Source organism: Pleurodeles waltl, chromosome 12 (assembly GCF_031143425.1).
Source record: "Pleurodeles waltl isolate 20211129_DDA chromosome 12, aPleWal1.hap1.20221129, whole genome shotgun sequence".
NCBI lineage: Eukaryota > Metazoa > Chordata > Amphibia > Caudata > Salamandridae > Pleurodeles > Pleurodeles waltl.
This window is the reverse complement of record NC_090451.1, coordinates 237,096,653-237,114,485: the sequence shown is the minus strand read 5'-3', so window position 1 is coordinate 237,114,485 and position 17,833 is coordinate 237,096,653. Positions and strand designations below refer to the sequence as shown.

Genomic DNA, 17,833 nt, shown 5'->3' with positions numbered 1-17,833 from the left:
CATCTTAATAAAAAAGTGAAGCACTGCTTGTCCATCGGCTGCATCACTGCGCTGAGCCGATTCCAAACAGTAATGCTGCATGAATGAATGAACGTTCTTCCACATCGCAGCACAACATATTTTCTCCAAAAGCACTGCCACGAACAAAGCAGCTGATGTGGACACTGCTCTGGTTGAGTGAGCCTTGATTTTAGTTGACAAAGGCTTACCAGCCTTTGAGTGGCAAAACTGGATTGTGGCTGAAATCCATCAAGCAATGGTTACTTTTTATATGAGATCAACAGCTGATCTGTCATCCTGATGTGTTCTGTTCGATGTAAGTAAAAGTTAAGATATCGTTTGATATCCAGTATATGCAGAGATGTCTCTTCCGGTGATGTTGGATTCGGGAAGAAAGTTTTCAATATTATTGGCTAGTTGAGATGAAAATCCAAAGGCACCTTGCAGATAAACCTTGTATTGGGCCTGAGAATTACAGCATTATCTATGAAGCGAAAGGAATGATCTTGAGTTGTAAAAGCCTGTATCCCGCGAACCATTCTGGTGGACGTCAGAGCTGAGAGTAGAGCGATCTTCCAGGTGAGGAACTCAAGATCTGCTCTGTGTATGGGTTGGAAAGGAGCTTTTATGAGCTGCAAAAGGGCTATGTTCAGGTGCCAGTCCAGTAATAGAGCTCCCACTTGGGGGAAAACTCTAAACAATCCCTTCATAAATTGTTTGATGATCCTGTTGAAGCACAAAAAGAGACAGTGTGCTGAACATTGTATCTTGATATTGCAGCAAGAAGCACCTTAATAGAGGCATGCACCAAACCTGACTGAGCCAATGAAAGGAGATATGGCCGTATTGCTTGAAGAGAATGTAGGTTTAATTCCCAGCATCAAATGCAGAAACGTTTCCATTTAAATCTCGGTCTTTGTCGTAGCATCCACGCTAGCCTTCAAGAGAATGTTCCCGTATTACTGATAGATATTTAGGCGTTGGAATTCCTGGAATTCAGGAGCCATGTGCATAAGTAGAGAGAAGTCGGGTCTGGATGAAGGACCTGGCCTTGGACATTGTTAAGAGCATTTGTGATGGTTTCAGACAAATGTGGGTGGATTCCAATACAAGGGGGATTTCCGAGAAACCAATGTTGCCAGGGCCACCTGGGGGCTACGAGGATAATTCAACACTTCTTCACTTTGATCTTGTTGAGAACGTTTAGTATGAGTGGTATTGGGGGAAAAGCGTATGCATAAATCCTGGACCATCAGATGGAAAAGGCATTCCCCCATGACCCTGGATGTGGATGGCTACTTGCAAAGAACTGGGCTTTGTGGTTCTCATTTGTCGTGAACAGAGCCAATGCTGGTTTGCCTTCTAGAGAGAAGATCTTGTTGAGTGTGAATTGGTCCAGCTCCCACTCGTGGCAGGTGTCCTTCATCCTGCTTAGCGCGGCTGCCAAGATGTTGTTTGCTCCAGGAACGTGTTCTGCTTGAGAGATATTCTGTGCGCTATTGTCCATTTCCAGTTTTCCTGCGCTTTCCTGGAAAGAGGTAACAATCTTGTGCCTCTTGCTTGTTGACATGCTGGCGATATTGTCTGTGGGTTCCAACACAGAGGCACATGTTATTCTTGGTAAGAATGCTTGAAGGCTGAGATAAATTGCTTTGCGCTCCAGCTGATTGATGTGCATGGCCCTCTGAAATGCAGACCACTTTCCTCGAATTTGTAAGTCTTGAAGATGACTGCCCCAACCTTCTAGGGAAGCGTCTGTGGTAATGACATAGTCGGGAACCTGAGGCAGGAATGTAAGGCTTTTGAAAAAATGGTCTGGTCGTGACCACAACTTCAGAGTTGCTATCATGTTTGGTGTAATCTTTACCAGGTCTTCGAATGATCCGATTGTTTGTCTCCACTGCTTGTCCAGTTCCTCTTGAAGAGGTCTCATCTTTAGGAGGGCGAGGGGAGACATCATCCCTAGGAGAGACTTGTACAGATGCACCAAAACTGACTTTTTTGTTCGCAGTTCTAGGGCCAAATGCTGGAATTTCTTCTGTTCATCTTGTGATAGGAAGGCTTTGTTTTGGATGGTATCCAAAGCTGCTCCAAGGAACACTATGGTTGTTGATGGAGTAGTCTTTGATTTGGGATGACTGACAGTGATTCACAGTTTGCTGAATAAAGCTTGTCTTGCCATTGGTGCCTTTATCAGCCAGTCGTCTAGGTATGGGAATACCTGATATCTGTTGTTTCTCAGTGAAGCCACCACAGGAGGAAATGTGTGGGGCTGACTTGAGGCCAAATGGAAGAACCTTGAGTTGGAAATGAGTGCCAGCTACTGTAAATCTCAAGAATTTTTGATGTTTGGGATGTGGAAGTACGGATCCTGTAAATCCAGAGTTTTCATATTGCCTCCGTGGTTTAGGAGTTGCAGGATGTCCGGAATAGTGACAATACAGAAGCATTGTTTAACTTCCAGAGATCTAGAACTGGTTGTCATTAACCCCGATAAGAAAAAAATGGGAGTAGAAACCCTTTCCCTTTTGAGATTGGGACACCTTTTCTATTGCCCCTTTGCTCACCATGGTGAGGGCTTCTTTCCAAAGTAAGTAAAGACGAGGTGGGTGCACTCCCTTGGAAGAGTTATTGGCAGTCTTTTGAGGAATTCTAGGGTATGACCATAGATGACAAGGTCTAATACCATTTTGTCTGTTGTTATTTCCCACCAGTGATGGAAGAAGTTGGTCATGTTTGCACCCACAGGTGATGAGAGGTTGGATGTAGCCGACAGTCGAGAAAGGTTACTGCTTCATGCATGCCTCTTTCCCTTGAAGGGCTTGCTTTTGGTGAGGTCATTGTTTGTTGTAGTTTGCTGCAGGTGGTGGACGATAGGACTGCTGTTGATAATACAGATGGTATTGTTGCTGATATGGCTGTTGGAAGCGCTGATAACTTTCTCAATAAGTAGAGAGCCTTCTACCTTATGCTCCTCGAAAGGGCACCTCATAGAACTGTAGTATCCCTAACCACTTTGCCGTTTCCGCATCCACCTTGATGGTCTTCAACAGCTCGCTGACATGCTTGCCAAAAAGGGATTCCCTCTCAAAAGCCATGTCAAGTATTTTTTATTGGATCTCAGGCCTGAATGAGGTCGCCTTTAAACATCTTTGCCCCCTCAAGACTGCCTCTTCTGCTAGCTGCCGGAATCTAGTAGATGCAATGTCCATCACATAGTCTATTTCTGAAGACGTCCTCTCTCCTTCCTGAAGGATTTTTCTTGCCTCAAATATTCTATCCTCTGACATCAGATCTATCAGTGCTCCAATGTCAGACCACATCTGCGGGTCGTACCGACCCAACAAGGAAAAGGCGTTAGCTGCACAGACTGTGATTGCAGACATCAATGAGAATCTCTTGCATATGTTATCTAGGCGTCTCCCTCCCGTGGGTCTGCAACAGGAGTAGAAGGATTTTTCGTATGGAGCTGAACTGCCTGTGCGATAACAGAGTCCACCTTTGGATGGCCCACTAAACAGACTGGTAAATCCTTTGGGCCTTGTATTTTTGGCAATTCTTGGTAAGACAGCCGCCGCAGTAGCTGGATTCTGCATTAGCTTTGTGCTCTCTTCCCTGATGTAGTCCACTATAAGAATGGCATGCATATATTTTCTTGCTGGCTCTTTGAAGTCTTAGAGAAATCAGTCCGACTGATGGTCATAGGAAGTTGGAACCTCCTTGCAGCTCTCTCTATCAGTTATGGAATCAATCTATATTTTCAGGAGCGGAATCTACTGGTTGTAAGGGGCAACAGAGACTGTGTAGGGATTAGGTAGTCCTATTCCAGGTGTGAAAGCACATCAGGAATCTCTCCTTCCTCCTGATCGTCCTCTGATGACGAAGGATCCTCTCTTGCAGGAGCCGCAATGTTGGATGCCGGGGTCATCCTGGCATTATTGGCGGCGGAATAGGCCCAGAGGTCCTTGGCGATGGAGGCAGAAGTGGAGCAGTAAACTGCTCAGGTGAAAATGGTTGAGCAGGTTCTGGAAACCATCTCTGATAGTCTTGCAACCTGCATTGCAGGTCCTGCAACAATTATAGAGGCACTTGTATAATCTCTTTCTGCAAAGGAGACTGGTCACAGAGATCAAAGTGCTCTTTGTGGTGGCTGGATCTGTCAGAACACCTTGGTCGTTTGTAGTAGTCATCATAATATTGCTCTTCCTCCTCATCCTCGTCTTGGCACTTCACCTTGAGCTCTGAAGGACTGTGAACTGCCCCATATGGTCCCTCATCCTCTGACTCCTCTAAGTCTAAAAGGTGGCTTTGAGAAAGTGAAGACATCTTGCTGGGAGAGGTGTTTTCTGAAGTATGAGGAGTTTTTAAAAAATGTTTATTGTTGTCAACGACTTCGTTGTGAGCCCCTCATAGCTTTCAGTGGTGGCAGAGGTTTCGTAGACGAGGCCGTTGTCGACAGGGTCATCATCGAGGTCGGCAGCAGGGCCTTTGTTGATGGTTGTCTCTGCGGTGTCCACAGTGGTTTCATCGACAAGACCTTCATCGATAGAATGAACGCCAATGCCAAATTGGAAGCCAACGTCAATGTAGTAGTCGTTGCTGACATCATAGATGTCAGTGTAGCAACTGTCTTTGTTATCATCGAAGGAGGTGCCATCGACGACAAACTCATTGACTAGAATTTTAGTATAGCAGTAGGTTTCACCATCGACGGTTCAGCGGCGGACCTTAAAGGATGTTAAGTTTTTCAGAGGAGATTTCTGCTTTTTTCTCTTTTTAGAAGTGTCCTTGACAGACTCATGCTGAGTATTTGTGGACACTTTTCTAGGTTCTGTGAAGGCTAATGGTCCTAGGATCTTTCCCTCTTATGTGACCTTTGATGAGAGGTTGACCAAGTGTCCCTGTCCTCTTGAAAACTCACAGTCTTTTTGGATTTAAATTTCTGAAGCCACAGAAGAAGCCTCCCTCATCGTCATTTTTGTAAAGAAGGTGCAACAGATCTTACAGTCTTTCACCTTATGCTGAGGGTAGAGGCAGTAAATAAAATCCTGGTGGGGGTCCTCTGAGTGAAGTATTTTCCTCCCACAAGAATTACAATGTCTACAGAGCCCTGTTTAGATGTCTCAGACATAAGATCACAAATATGTATTTCTTACAATACCAGAATGGAGATAATTGAGCAGAGCTCAGGTAGACTCCCTTCACACAACGTGCAGTAGACAATCTGAGGGACTGGAGCCTCTCTGATGAGGGTTCTAAAGGGTGCTGTCGCCTGATTGGCTAGACTTTGAGTTTTTTCTAATGATGTGATAAGCTGTTGAAGTGAATGTCCTTTAACAATGCCTCCTATAGTGATGTTCTATACTGTTATTTAATGGTACAATGGGACTTCTACTTCGATGTCAGTGAATGACTCAAACAGTGAACCTACGAAGAACAGGTTACTTACCTTCCGTAACGCCTTGTCTGGCAAAGGCAGATTCCTTACCTTAGAATTCTCCCCAGGCGTCAGTCTGGTTATGGAGATTTTTCTCGAGCAGTACCCCTGCACGCCATCAGGTGGCACTGGTCGGCTCCAAGACCATTGTCGTGTGTGCCGGATAGGACATCATGAGTCCTATATAGGCACTACCCCAGTGCACTGATGTCAGTTTCTTTTCATGACTTTCCATGCCAATAGCGCAGAGCCATGAAGAATACCGACCACTGGTGCATCAAAACTAGGGCCCTGAAAGAGAAGTCCCTGCTCCTAGAAATCAGTTCACAGGGCAGGGAGGGTGGGTGGATCGGTAAGGAATTTGCAACTAGAATATGTCTCTACCAGATAAGGAGTTACCAAAGGTAAGTAATTTGTTCATCTGATCGAGACTTCTAGTTCCAGATTCCTTACCTTAAAATAGATACCCAAGAAATTCCAGAGAGTGCTCGTGGCCTATCGTAAATTTCTGTGGGCAGGCAGTACAGGAATGTGGAAGTAAGCGTCCTTCAAGTCCAACGCTACCATCCAGTCTCCTGGGTCCAGGGCGGCCGTGTGGAATTCCACATCCCCGGCCACGCAGAGGCTGGGCAGCAAGTGTGACATGGTGACTAGAGGGACAAGGACGTGGCGGGACGTCCCTTCCATAGCCACTAAATGGGTGAAAAGCAGACTGAGGGGGACAAAGAGCAGGCGCAAGGCTAATGGACCTGGCCGTAGCACAAGGATACTTGAAGCGCTCGAGCTCCAAGTCCATTTTCGCTCAGAAGAGATGGGTGCCATCAAAGGACATGTCCAAATGGGTGGATTGGCCATCCCCCAAAAAGCCAGACATCCTCAAGATGCTTCCCTACCCACACCTCTTTGGCCAATGGACGGGGTGAAATCAAAGAATGCTTATTCTTTTTTTACATCTTCTTGTACCTTGACTTACCCAATCACCCTGAGGACTTGGAATGGGCCGATGACGACGGGGGCTCCGCAACCATTCTCTGGACCTTCCTCTCGACTGAGCGCCAGCCCACCAGAAGCTTTAGGGACTGTAGGAAAGTACCCTGCTGTATTTTTGACAGTGTTCTCTGGGATTCTGGTAACCAGGACAGCAGTGACTGTGCTCTCTCCCTCTAAATGTGGTTGTTCCTGGCTAGTACACCCCACAATTGGCATACTGGTGTCCCCAGGTAAGTCCCTAGTATATGGTACCTAAGTACCCAGGACACTGGGGCACTAGGGGTTCTCGATGGGCTGCAGCGTGTCTTATGCCACCCATGGGAGTCTATGCAAAATGTGTCTGCATGGCTGCCATTGCAGCCTGCATGAAAAGGTGCATGCACCCTTTCACTGCAGGTCACTGCACTAGGTCAGTGTAAGTCACCCCAATGGCAGGCCCTCCTAGCTCAGAAGGCGGGGTGCAAGTACCTGTGTGTGAGGGTACTCCTGCATGAGCAGAGGTGCCCCCACAAACTTCAGCTCTATTTTCATCGTGAGTGCAGGGAAGCCATTTTACCTTTGTACTGGACATAGGTCACTACCTATGTCCAGCTACACAATGGTAACTCCGAACCTGGGCATGTTTGGTATCAAACATGTAGGAATCTTACCCCAATGCTGTTGCCAGTATCGGCTGTATGAATCCAGGCACTCTGGGGGCTCCTTAGAAGACACCCAGCTTTGCTCCTACCAGTTTGAAGGGGTTTCCCGGGCTCCTTTTTTAGGGCTATTTAGGGTCTCCCTCAAGGTGGGTCCTCAGATTCGACATGCAAGATTCCAGCAGGACTCCTCTACCATGTTTACTTCGACTCCTGGCCATTGTTCCGCAACTGGACTTCACAGGAACCTACAGTCTGCAGCTCCAGCGACGACTTCGCTCTGCAACATTGTTTCTCCAGCTCCATCCAGCAACTGCAACATTTACAAAGCTGTGCATCCTCTGAGGGCGGCAAGTCTTCAGTCTGCACCAAGAAGCAAGAAGAAATCTCCCTTGGAGTGAAGGAGTCACTCCATGCATCTGCAGGCACCAACTGCAATGACGACAGGCCGTGTGGATCCTCTCTCCTGCAACTCTGCATGGATCCTGTGACACAGGTGTTGTACTTGAGTGGTCCCCTCAGTCCCTTCTACCAGCTGTCCAACTTGGGAGGTGGTGAGTTTTTGCCTCTGATTGGAGGACAGTATCCCTGTGCACCACAGCTCTTGCAGCTACCAAGGCTCGCTGTCTCTTCTTCCAAGGGATCTTCAGGCTTCGTGTAGCCCCGACCTCCAGCACTCTTTCCTGCAAAGCACTGCCTCCTGCCTGCTGCTCCAGCAAAGTGGGACTCCTTTTCAGGTGTGCTGAGTCGGCCTCACTGCAACTTCTGTGCCTGCTGCCTGTGATTTGTGGGGGCTGCGTCCACAACTTCTGGCTCTCCTCACTGCTGACGGTCGCCTGGAACTGCCCTTCTTGGGCTGAGTCCCCTCGGACCTTCCTAGTCCCCAGCAGCTCTGCAACTCTTTCATTTGTTAAGGCTTGTTGGTAGTTTTTCCACACCACTGACGGACAGCAACTCTTCTTCCAATGTGGGACATCGACTGCATCACTCTTGGAAATTTTGTCCTGCTCCTGTGCTGCATAGCTGACTCCTGGTCTTCACCGTCGACCTGGTCCTGCATCTCCAGAAGGGTGTGTAGTGGCTCCTGCCCCAACCGGACACTCCAACTGGAACTGGACTTGGTCCCCTTCATTTGCAGGTCCTCTTCTGTTTCTTCCAATCTTGCTTGGGTCTTGCACAGTCCTTTTACAAAGTTTATCTGTGGGTTTGGGAAAAACCAGGTACCTACCTCTTCTCTCCTGGTCACTGGTGGGGCACTCTGGTACTTACCTTTTGGGGTTCCTAGTTCCCCCAGCTCCCTGCTACAAATTCCACTTACCAAGGTGGTGGTCTGCTTTTCGCATTCCGTTTTTTTAGTATATGGTTTGGACTCCCCCAAGGGCCTGTATTGTTTACGGTTATTTCACTGTTTTCTATTGCCTTCTATGCCCATTCCTGATAAATAAGGTGTATATATTAGTGTGTTTACTCACCTGCTAGTAGAGTATTGCCTATACAGTATTTTAGTATTTGTGTTACCATAATAAAGTACCTTTATTTTTGTAACTCTGTGTGGTTCTTTCATGTATATATTTGTGTATATATTTAGACCATAGTGGATTTTCAAAGCCTGAAGTCTCCCCGATGAGGCCCTACCTTTAATATTTGGAGGGCAAGCATTGTGATGTCTTTGCCAAATTGGTTCTCTTACTTTACTAATGTTGTACCTCCGTCCCATGGCACCTTTTGGGATTCCTCACAAATGTGTGGGGTAATATCTCTGGATATTGTGAACACACCACCTCTGACTATTGTGAGATGCTTTGACTTTGGTTTTTTTCTTTCCTGTTTTTACTAGGTTTTTGGATTTCCGTATTGTGGAAGTCCGAATTGCTTAAAGGATTAGGTATGTACTAAGGTCCTGAAGAATCGCATTAAGATCATTTAGTGACTAAAAAAAGGCGAGAAACATGTTGACCTATGATATTGAGTAACACAGGGGATCCTGTGTTTACTTCCTTTTTTACTACTCTCGATCATGAGACTTAGTAATTATACTACTTTACTTTTATATGGGGAGTGTAGACATTAATCTACCATATCCCTGTGTATTGTTTTTAATCATGTCAGAGGTTTCAGCATTAGAATAAATTTACAAATCTGTTACCTCTAGTCATTTTTAACCATTCTTACACCAATCCTTCACAATGTTTTTGACCGGTTGTGCATCACTTCCAAAAGATCTCCGGCAAAGAGCCCCTGTGTGGGGCCCGTCAGGCATTGCAGTGCCGGCCTGACAAGGAGGTTGGCCCTATGATGAAGCATGTCACCGGAAGGTGAGTGAGGGCCCTTGCTTCGAATATTTTGGTTTCCATTGAATGCAGAACCACGTAGTTTGAAAGAAACCTTCTGGCATTTTTGGAACCGTGTGTACCTTTTTTGATTTATTGACTGTCGGGAGCTTTACACACGGGACCAGGAGTACTTCCTCCGAATCTCCCACATTTGCCACTCCTTGTTGTTGTTTTTTGGTGTGTAAGTAATACCATGATTGAAAAGTGAATTGGAACCTCGTCTACAATGTCAAATTTCATGTAATCAAGCTGTACCCAGCAACATTTATTTACTCGCCTTTCTGTCAAGGTATTACAAACATGCAATAGGTAAAGAAATACATTGGTTTCATTTGTTTGACACACAAAGAATGGATTTTCATGATCAATGACATGAGGTTAGCGCTGACTGCTTTGGTGGATACCTTCCTGAAGAGATTATAGGAAACTATTGTTTCTTAATTCATGGAGTACCTCTTCATCCCTAGCAGCATGTGTATGGTGACAAGGTGAACTCTATGAGGCCACAGGTAGACGAGCAGCTAAAAGTGGGAAGGGAAATTCTTATTATCCAGGGAAATTACTGTACTTGTGACACTAAACCAACAATGCCACCCTCAGAGCTTGTGGGGCAGAGCCTGAGGGCTTCCTAGTGAACATGATGTATTAAACTAACTCGCCCAAATAATACATTGACACTTCAACACATTTTCACTGTTGTGGGAAGGAAGATAATATTAGCTTTGCCAGTACACATGGAGTCTGCTCGACTGCTTACCTTGACTAGTGGCATGATGAAGATACTCTGGAAGAGAGACATCAAAATGGAGATAACCCAACTGGTGGTTTTCTCTTTGGTCAAAGTCATGCTCAGCAGTATCAAGTAGTATGCACAAAATCCACTGATAGAAAACAGGATGAACCAGCAAATGTAGGAAAACCATTCAGGCAGTCGACTCGAGAGGGACCTACTCCCTGTATAATCTGTAATCGGGAATCCAGTCCTCAAACTGCAAGAAAGAGAAAAGACCATCTTACAAATTAAAGAAGTAGAGGAAATGCGGCATGGATCAATGACTGAAGTCAAGACAAACAAAGGGCACAGAGAAAGATTGAAAGGTGCAGCGTGTCTACTGAGACATCAGGTAAAACAATGGCAACTCTACCCTCCACCTCATTTTCCTCCCAGATTCGTTTTCCCCAAACTCTCAAATAAAGAAGTTTGTTCCTCCTTCCTACTGATTCACTCTGTTTCCTCATCAGTCTCTGATAAAATGTGCATTTTTCTTGTCAGGATAACTTTTTGAATGCATGCTAGTTCATTCACCCCACATGAGCATATTCTAGTGGCAATGGTGGGGTGTGCCTGAAACGTACCATTGGCAAATGTATCCCAACTTCCTGAATTCCTCAACAGGCAATGCTCTCATCAGTTTTGCTTGGGTTTCCATCCAGGTATGAGTGGGTTATAGGGTCACCTCAATGCACACAAGAGAGGCAGGGTGGACCGGAAAGGGGCAACAGGTGAGGGAAGACAGACCTGGAAAAGGGAATGAAGAAGAAGCCTGGTGGATTACAGTCTTCTCCAGTATATAACAAGGTCACTAGAGAAATAGTGTGCTGTGAGTAGATATCATATCTATTGAGCAGCCAAGTGAGGCAAGAGGGCGCAGAGCAGGCAGAAAGAAAACAGAAGAGGGGAGGTAGAGGTGGTGGACTTCAAGGGGGATGAAGGCTGATTGTGAGGGGAATCAGGGCATAGCAAAATAAGACTTCAAGGTACACTCTTTGAGAGACAAATGCAGGGTGGGTAGTTTCTGCGAGAAAAGAGATTACCACCTTCTTTCTCTCAGGTCACTCTTTTATTAACAGTGTCTGATCCACACAAGGAAATACTGGCATGCACCACTACAGCTGTGTCACAGAGTAAGGGCCTAGATCTGGACTTCCCAGAAGTAGTTCTTCACAAATTACCTAATGCCTAAAAGGAGCTGGTAGAGTATTTGGGGGGGGGGGGAGGGGTTCTAACAGTCACTCCTGTTTTGAAATCAATTAGGCAAAAATACTTATTCTAAGCTATAACTTATAAGGTCATTTGTAATTAGCTATTTTGAATATGTGTTACATATAACTGAGTCTATTTGTGCTGAATCTCCTATTGCCAATCCATATGCTGGTTGTGTTGTACAGTCACTAGAGGATAAATTTGAGGATTAATTTGCGGGATGCTTTCCTTTATTTTATTGATCTGTACATTTGTATAGAAACCAATACATAAGAAGTATTTTAAATTGTGTTTGAAATCTCATTAGGAGTCAAGAGGAAGTATCAGCCGTAGCATAATTAACATCCTATGGTAAACACAAGCTGGTAGGCCTATCTGCCCCCGGGCGGGGCAGAAGCCACTTAGCCACTAGGGACTGGTTTGTGTGTGTGTTTTTTGTTTGGGGGCAGCCCCTTGGGCAAAGGTCACTCCCCATGGGGACACATTATTACACAAATAGGCAGATCTGCCCCCAAAGGGGGCAGAAATGGCCAACGGTAAAGACAATCTACCCTTAAAGGGGGCAGAAAGCCCAGCAGAGATCAGGTAAGATTATTATTATTTTTTAAAAGAGGGTGGGGATATGGCCATATCCCCAACCCAAATAAATGGGGACAAAGCTGTTCGCCCACCGGTAGGCAAATACGGCAATTATCCCCCCCCCTCCATACCCCAACCACTTGCAGAGGGGGCAGAAAGCCTTCTAGATGCCTAGGAATAAAAAAAAATAAAAAAATAAAAATAGTAGGGTGGTGGCTACCAACCAGCATGGGCATGGTTATGCCCCCACCCCCAACTGAAGGGGGTAACGGTCTTTCAGCTCTCCCTTGCACACTAAAACATATTTTCCCATGGCAGGCAAGAGGACATTTGATTATTTTGGGTTTTGGTTTTACATTTGGGCCATGAGAGCTTGCTCACCTCTCAAAATCATCCCACTTGGAATGGTGAGGGCTGCACTTTTTGGACTTTGGGACACTGCCATGTAGATAAATCTACAAGACCTAGACACATCTGAAAACAAAACATCTTGGCGAGTCCAGGGTGGTGTGCTTCACATGCAACCCGCACCATTTTCCTACCCACAATGCCCTGCAAACTTCCAACTTTGCTTGAAATCACACATTTTCCCCACATTTTTGTGATTGAACCTTCTAGAATCTGCAGGAATCAACAAAATTCCTACCACCCAGCACCATTGCATCTATACCGATAAAAAGTCTGCCCCACTTGTCATCCTAAACGTTTTTTTCAAACTGCCCTTTTGGACCAACTTTGGTTCCCCCTTCATTTTGACATGCTTTTGGCTCTTCCCTGTCACAGGCATTTGGGCCCACCTACACAAGTGAGGTATCATTTTTATCGGGAGACTGAGGGGAACGCTGGGTGGAAGGAAATTTGTGCCGTTGCGGTGATCCCACACAGAAATGTGGGAAAAGTGTGATTTTTTAGCTAAATGTGAGGTTTGCTGAGGATTCTGGGTAAAATAACACTGGGGGATCCGCGCAAGTTTTCAGAAATGTATGGGTTTTGTAGGTTTCCCTAGACCACTTTTGAGCCCAAGACCAAAAACGCAGGTTCCCCCCGCAAAAACAGGTAGTTTAGAATTTGATAATTTTGATGTGTCCACGTACTGTTTTGGGGGCAGTTCCTGTTGCGGGCACTAGGCCTACCCACAAAAGTGAGGTAACATTTTTATCGGGAGACCTGGGGGAACGCTTGGTAGAAGGAAGTTTGTGGCTACCCTCAGATTCCAGAATTTTTGTAGCACCAAAATGTGAGGAAAAAGTGTTTTTTGTGCCAAATTTTGAGGTTTGCTAAGGATTCTGGGTAACAACACAAGAGAGAGCACCACAAGTTACCCAATCCTGGGATTCCCTAGGTGTCTAGTTTTCAGAAATGTCCAGGTTTGTTAGGTTTTCGTAGGTGCCGGATGCGCTAGAGGCCAAAATCCACAGCTAGGCACTTTGCAAAAAACAGGTCAGTTTTCTTTGAGAAAATGTGATGTGTCCATGTTGTGTTTTGGGGCATTTCCTGTCGCAGGCAATAGGCCTACCCACACAAGTGAGGTACCATTTTTATCGGGAGACTTGGGGAAATGCTGGGTGGAAGGAAATCTGTGGCTCCTCTCAGATTACAGAACCTTCTATCACCGAAATGTGAGGAGAAAATAGTTTTTTGCCACATTTTGAGGTTTGCAAATGATTCTGGGTAAGACAACCAGGTGAGAGCGTCACAAGTTACCCCCATCCTGGGTTCCCCTAGGTGCCTAGTTTTCAAGAATGCAGAGGTTTGGTAGGTTTTCATGGGTGCCGGCTGAGCTAGAGACCAAAATCCACAGCTAGGCACTTTCCAAAAAACACAGCAGTTGTCAATGACTTGGCTGGATTCTGGGTAGAAGGAAATGTGTGACCCCGCTCAGATTCCAGAACTTTCCATAATCAAAATGTGAGGAAAATGTGTTTTTTGCCAAATTTTGAAGTTTGCCAAGGATTCTGAGTAACAGAACCTGGTGAGAGCCCCACAAGTCACCCCATTCTGAATTCCCCTAGGTGTCTAGTTTTAAAAAATGTATGGGTTTGCTAGGTTTCCATATGTGCTGGCTGAGCTAGAGGCCAAAAGCCACAGCTGGGCACTTTTGAAAAAAACACGTCGGATTTCAATGTAAAAATGTGGTGTGTCCATGTTGCGTTTCCTGTCGCTGGCATTCGGCCTACCAACACAAGTGAGGTACCATTTGTATCGGGAGACTTGGGGGAACACAGAATAGCAGAACAAGTGTTATTGCCCCTTGTCTTTCTCTACATTTTTTTCTTCCAAATGTGAGACAGTGTGTAAAAAAAGGCGTCTATTTGAGAAATGCCCTGTAATTCACATGCTAGTATGGGGACCCCAGAATACAGAGATGTGCAAATAACCACTGCTTTTCAACACCTTATCGTGTGCCCATTTTGGAAATACAAAGGTTTCCTTGATACCGATTCTTTACTCTTTATATTTCACCAAATGAATTGCTGTATACCTGGTATACAATGAAAACCTATTGCAAGGTGCAGCCCCTTCATTAGCTCTGGGTACCTAGGGTTCTTGATGAACCTAGAAGCCCTATATATCCCCGCAACCAGAAGAGTCCAGCAGATGTAACAGTATATTGCTTTTGAAAATCTGACCGCAGGAAAAAGTTAAAACGTGGAGGGAAATGGCTCACTTTCAATATTTTTTTTATTTCAGCTGTTATTTTCTGTAGGAAAACCTTGTAGGATCTCCACAAATGACCCCTTACTGAATTCAGAAATTTGTCTACTTTTCAGACAAGTTTAGCTGTCCGGGATCCAGCATTGGTTTCACACCCATTTCTGTCACTAACTGGAAGGAGGCTGAAAGCACAAAAAATAGTAAAAATGCGGTATGTCCCAGTTGAATGCCAAAATTGTGTTGAAAAATGTCGTTTTCTGATTCAAGTCTGCCTGTTCCTGAAAGATGGTAAGGTGGTGATTTTAACACTGCAAACCCTTTGTGAAGCCATTTTCAGGGGGAAAAACAAGCTTTCTTTTGCAGCCCTTTTCCCCCATTTTCTTTTTTAAAACTACATTTTTGCTGTATTTTTGCTAATTTCTTGGTCTCCACTGGGGGGACCCACAAACTCTGGGTACCTCTAGAATCCCTAGGATGTTGGAAAAAAAGGACGCAAATTTGGCATGGGTAGCTTATGTAGACAAAAAGTTATGAGGGCCTAAGCGCAAACTGCCCCATATAGCCAAAAAAACAGGCCTGGCACCTGAGGGGGAAAAGGCCTGGCAGCGAAGGGGTTAAAACTTAACAATCTGGGACTGTCCCGAAAGCTTAATGGTGGGGCCCCTAGAAAGGTGGTGCCCCTGGGCCAGAGCCCACTTTGGCCATGCCTTAAAACATCTTTGGGCAGACTTTCATGGGAGAGCACAGGAGCTCGTGCAGAGCATAAAAACATAGCAGTGGGTCGGCATTCAATGCAAGTTCTTTGGGCAATCTCTTTACCTTGTTGATGGAATATCAGGCAGCAGGGTTTTGTTCCTAATGTCCTCCGTGAGTTTCGCAAGCTGGCTGCTGAAATGGGCGAATCTGGAAGCGATTTGCATCCTGGCTGGATTTACGTTTTGGATATCCGAATGCAGCATTTCTAGTGCTCTCTTAAGGTAACAAAGGAAGTGATGATGCCGAGCACTGACCACTGAAATTACATTAAAAAAAATGTTGCTGTAGTTTTGGCATCTGGATTAGAACACAGTATGAACTATGCTAGCTAGCAACCCACCATATTAACACTGACTGCTGAAAGTTCACACTTGAGACCATCATTAAGGGAGTATCTCACACAGCTAATGCTATTTACACAGGAAGCGTAAACAGTAATCCCACTAAGGTTTCATTTTTTGCAAGTGTCATTCGTATATTGATAAGCACACACCACTGGTTGACTCTTAGGCCCTCTTAACAAGTTGGTTGAAATAGGATGTGATATTTTATTACATGTGGTAAATACCTCTACCCCACTGCGAGTGTGACATGAGTCATTATATGCATTATATGCAGTATTGGCGTAAGCATAGCAAATTCCGCATGGTTTTCCTTTTCAAAGGCTCTTCCCCTGAAAAATGTCAGAACCCACCAGAGTTAAAACTGCAAAGGTATGATAATAATCACACAATGCGTAATTCTGATCCATGTGCAAACTCTGGTTCAGGGATCAGAATGTAACTCAGAGTTTGTAAGGAGGGCCTGTCATTCTTGAGATGTAAAGTGCCAACCTTGCACTGATGGCTGTTGAAGATCTACGCCTAAGTAGATTTCTATCTATCACTATGCAGAGATCTTCACCCAGAGGCACAGTTCAATTCTAGGTGGACTTCTCTGCCCAGTTTTAGAATGTATGAGTCGGCACCCCTTTGCGCAAGGCAGTATCATTGTAAAGTTGCTATAGTAACTTTACAGCCGGATTTTTTTAGCCATAGATCTCCGCCTCTGCTATGGAAAACTATGAATAGAAAGGTATAGGGAAACAGCATTCACCTGACCTCTGACTCACAACAATCCAGCAAGTACATAAGCATAGCCCATTTCCTACGCTCTGCCTTTCCTACCCTACAGATCCAGCCTCTGGAATGCAGTCAGCTCACTCAAGAGTAAGAGGAACGTCACTGAGAACACACTTCTATTATCTTTGTGGTGATCATTCCAGGGAACTACATAGTCTGCCCCCATACACCCTTTGTGCTATAGATGCTACAGTGTTATTTTGGGAAGAGGTTTTTGGTACTACATGCTGTCTAAAATTCAGACAATATTCGCTGTGATAGGCTTTTAGAAGGACTCTTCATATGTATGGATGGATATGTACGGATATATATATGGAAAAGGTTCTGCATGTGGTGTTTGGACAAGAACTGTGACCCAATAACATGTGGAGAAGAAGCTATTCTTCCATATTTGTTAAACCTGGTGAAGTCTGGCTTACAGTTGTCATCAATCAGAGTACACCTGGCAGCTCTAACGGCATATAGGAAAGGTCCTTCCCAATCTTCCTTCTTTAAAATTCCAATCATAAAAGATTTCCTAGAAGGTTTAAAAAAGGTTTTTCCTCCTATTAGACAGCCATCTCATCCATGGGAGCTTAATATAGTCCTTTCGTGTCTGATGCTACACCCTTTTGAACCAATACACAAAGCATCCCTCCAGCATCTTACCTGGAAAACTGCTTTTCTGGTTGCAATCACTTCAGCTCGCAGGGTCAGTGAGATCCAGGCCCTTTGTGCTCAGGAACCTTATACGGTTTTTCATTCCTCAAAAGTAGTAATGAGAACACATCCTAAATTTCTGCCTAAAGTCATTTCAGACTTTCACGTAAACCAGACCATCTCCTTACCAACTTTCTTCCAAAATCCATCTACTTCTGCTGAGGGAACCCTACATTCTCTCGATGTAAAAAGGGTTTTAAAATTTTACTTGGATAGAACAAAATCTTTGCGCAAATCACAACAGCTGTTTATTAACTATGGCCCAGTTAGAACAGGCCTGGCCACCTCCAAACAATCCTTATCCAGGTGGATTGTCTCATGTATCATATTCAGTTATCAGTTAGCAAATAAATCCCTCGATGGCAGGCCTAAAGCCCATTCTACTAGGGGGAAGGCAGCAACTGCTGCTTTGATGAGAAACATTCCTTTAGCAGAAATATGCAAAGCGGCTACCTGGAGATCTGTCCACACCTTTACTAAGCATTACTGTCTTGATTCAGATGCTAGGACAGATGCTCAGGTTGGAAAGGCCTCTCTTAAGAATCTCTTTGCGTGATTTATTGTTTCTTTATTGTTCTGTCTACTCCACAGCGGTTATTGGGATGGGCTTGCTAATCTATCCAGTGCTTATGACTATATAT

The 17,833-nt window shown here is 44.9% G+C and overlaps 1 protein-coding gene across 1 annotated transcript in view; it reads right to left on the bottom strand.

Moving 5' to 3' along the window:
* The window catches only part of LOC138267111 (polycystin-1-like protein 3), a 522,747-nt gene that overhangs the window by 220,805 nt on the left and 284,109 nt on the right, over positions 1-17,833 (bottom strand). Inside the window, exons 16-17 of the mRNA XM_069215961.1 lie at positions 15,436-15,628; positions 10,156-10,387 (exon numbers count right to left, since the gene is read on the bottom strand). Coding sequence (XP_069072062.1) covers positions 10,156-10,387; positions 15,436-15,628 — 425 coding nt within the window. The remainder of the gene's footprint in view (positions 1-10,155; positions 10,388-15,435; positions 15,629-17,833) is intronic.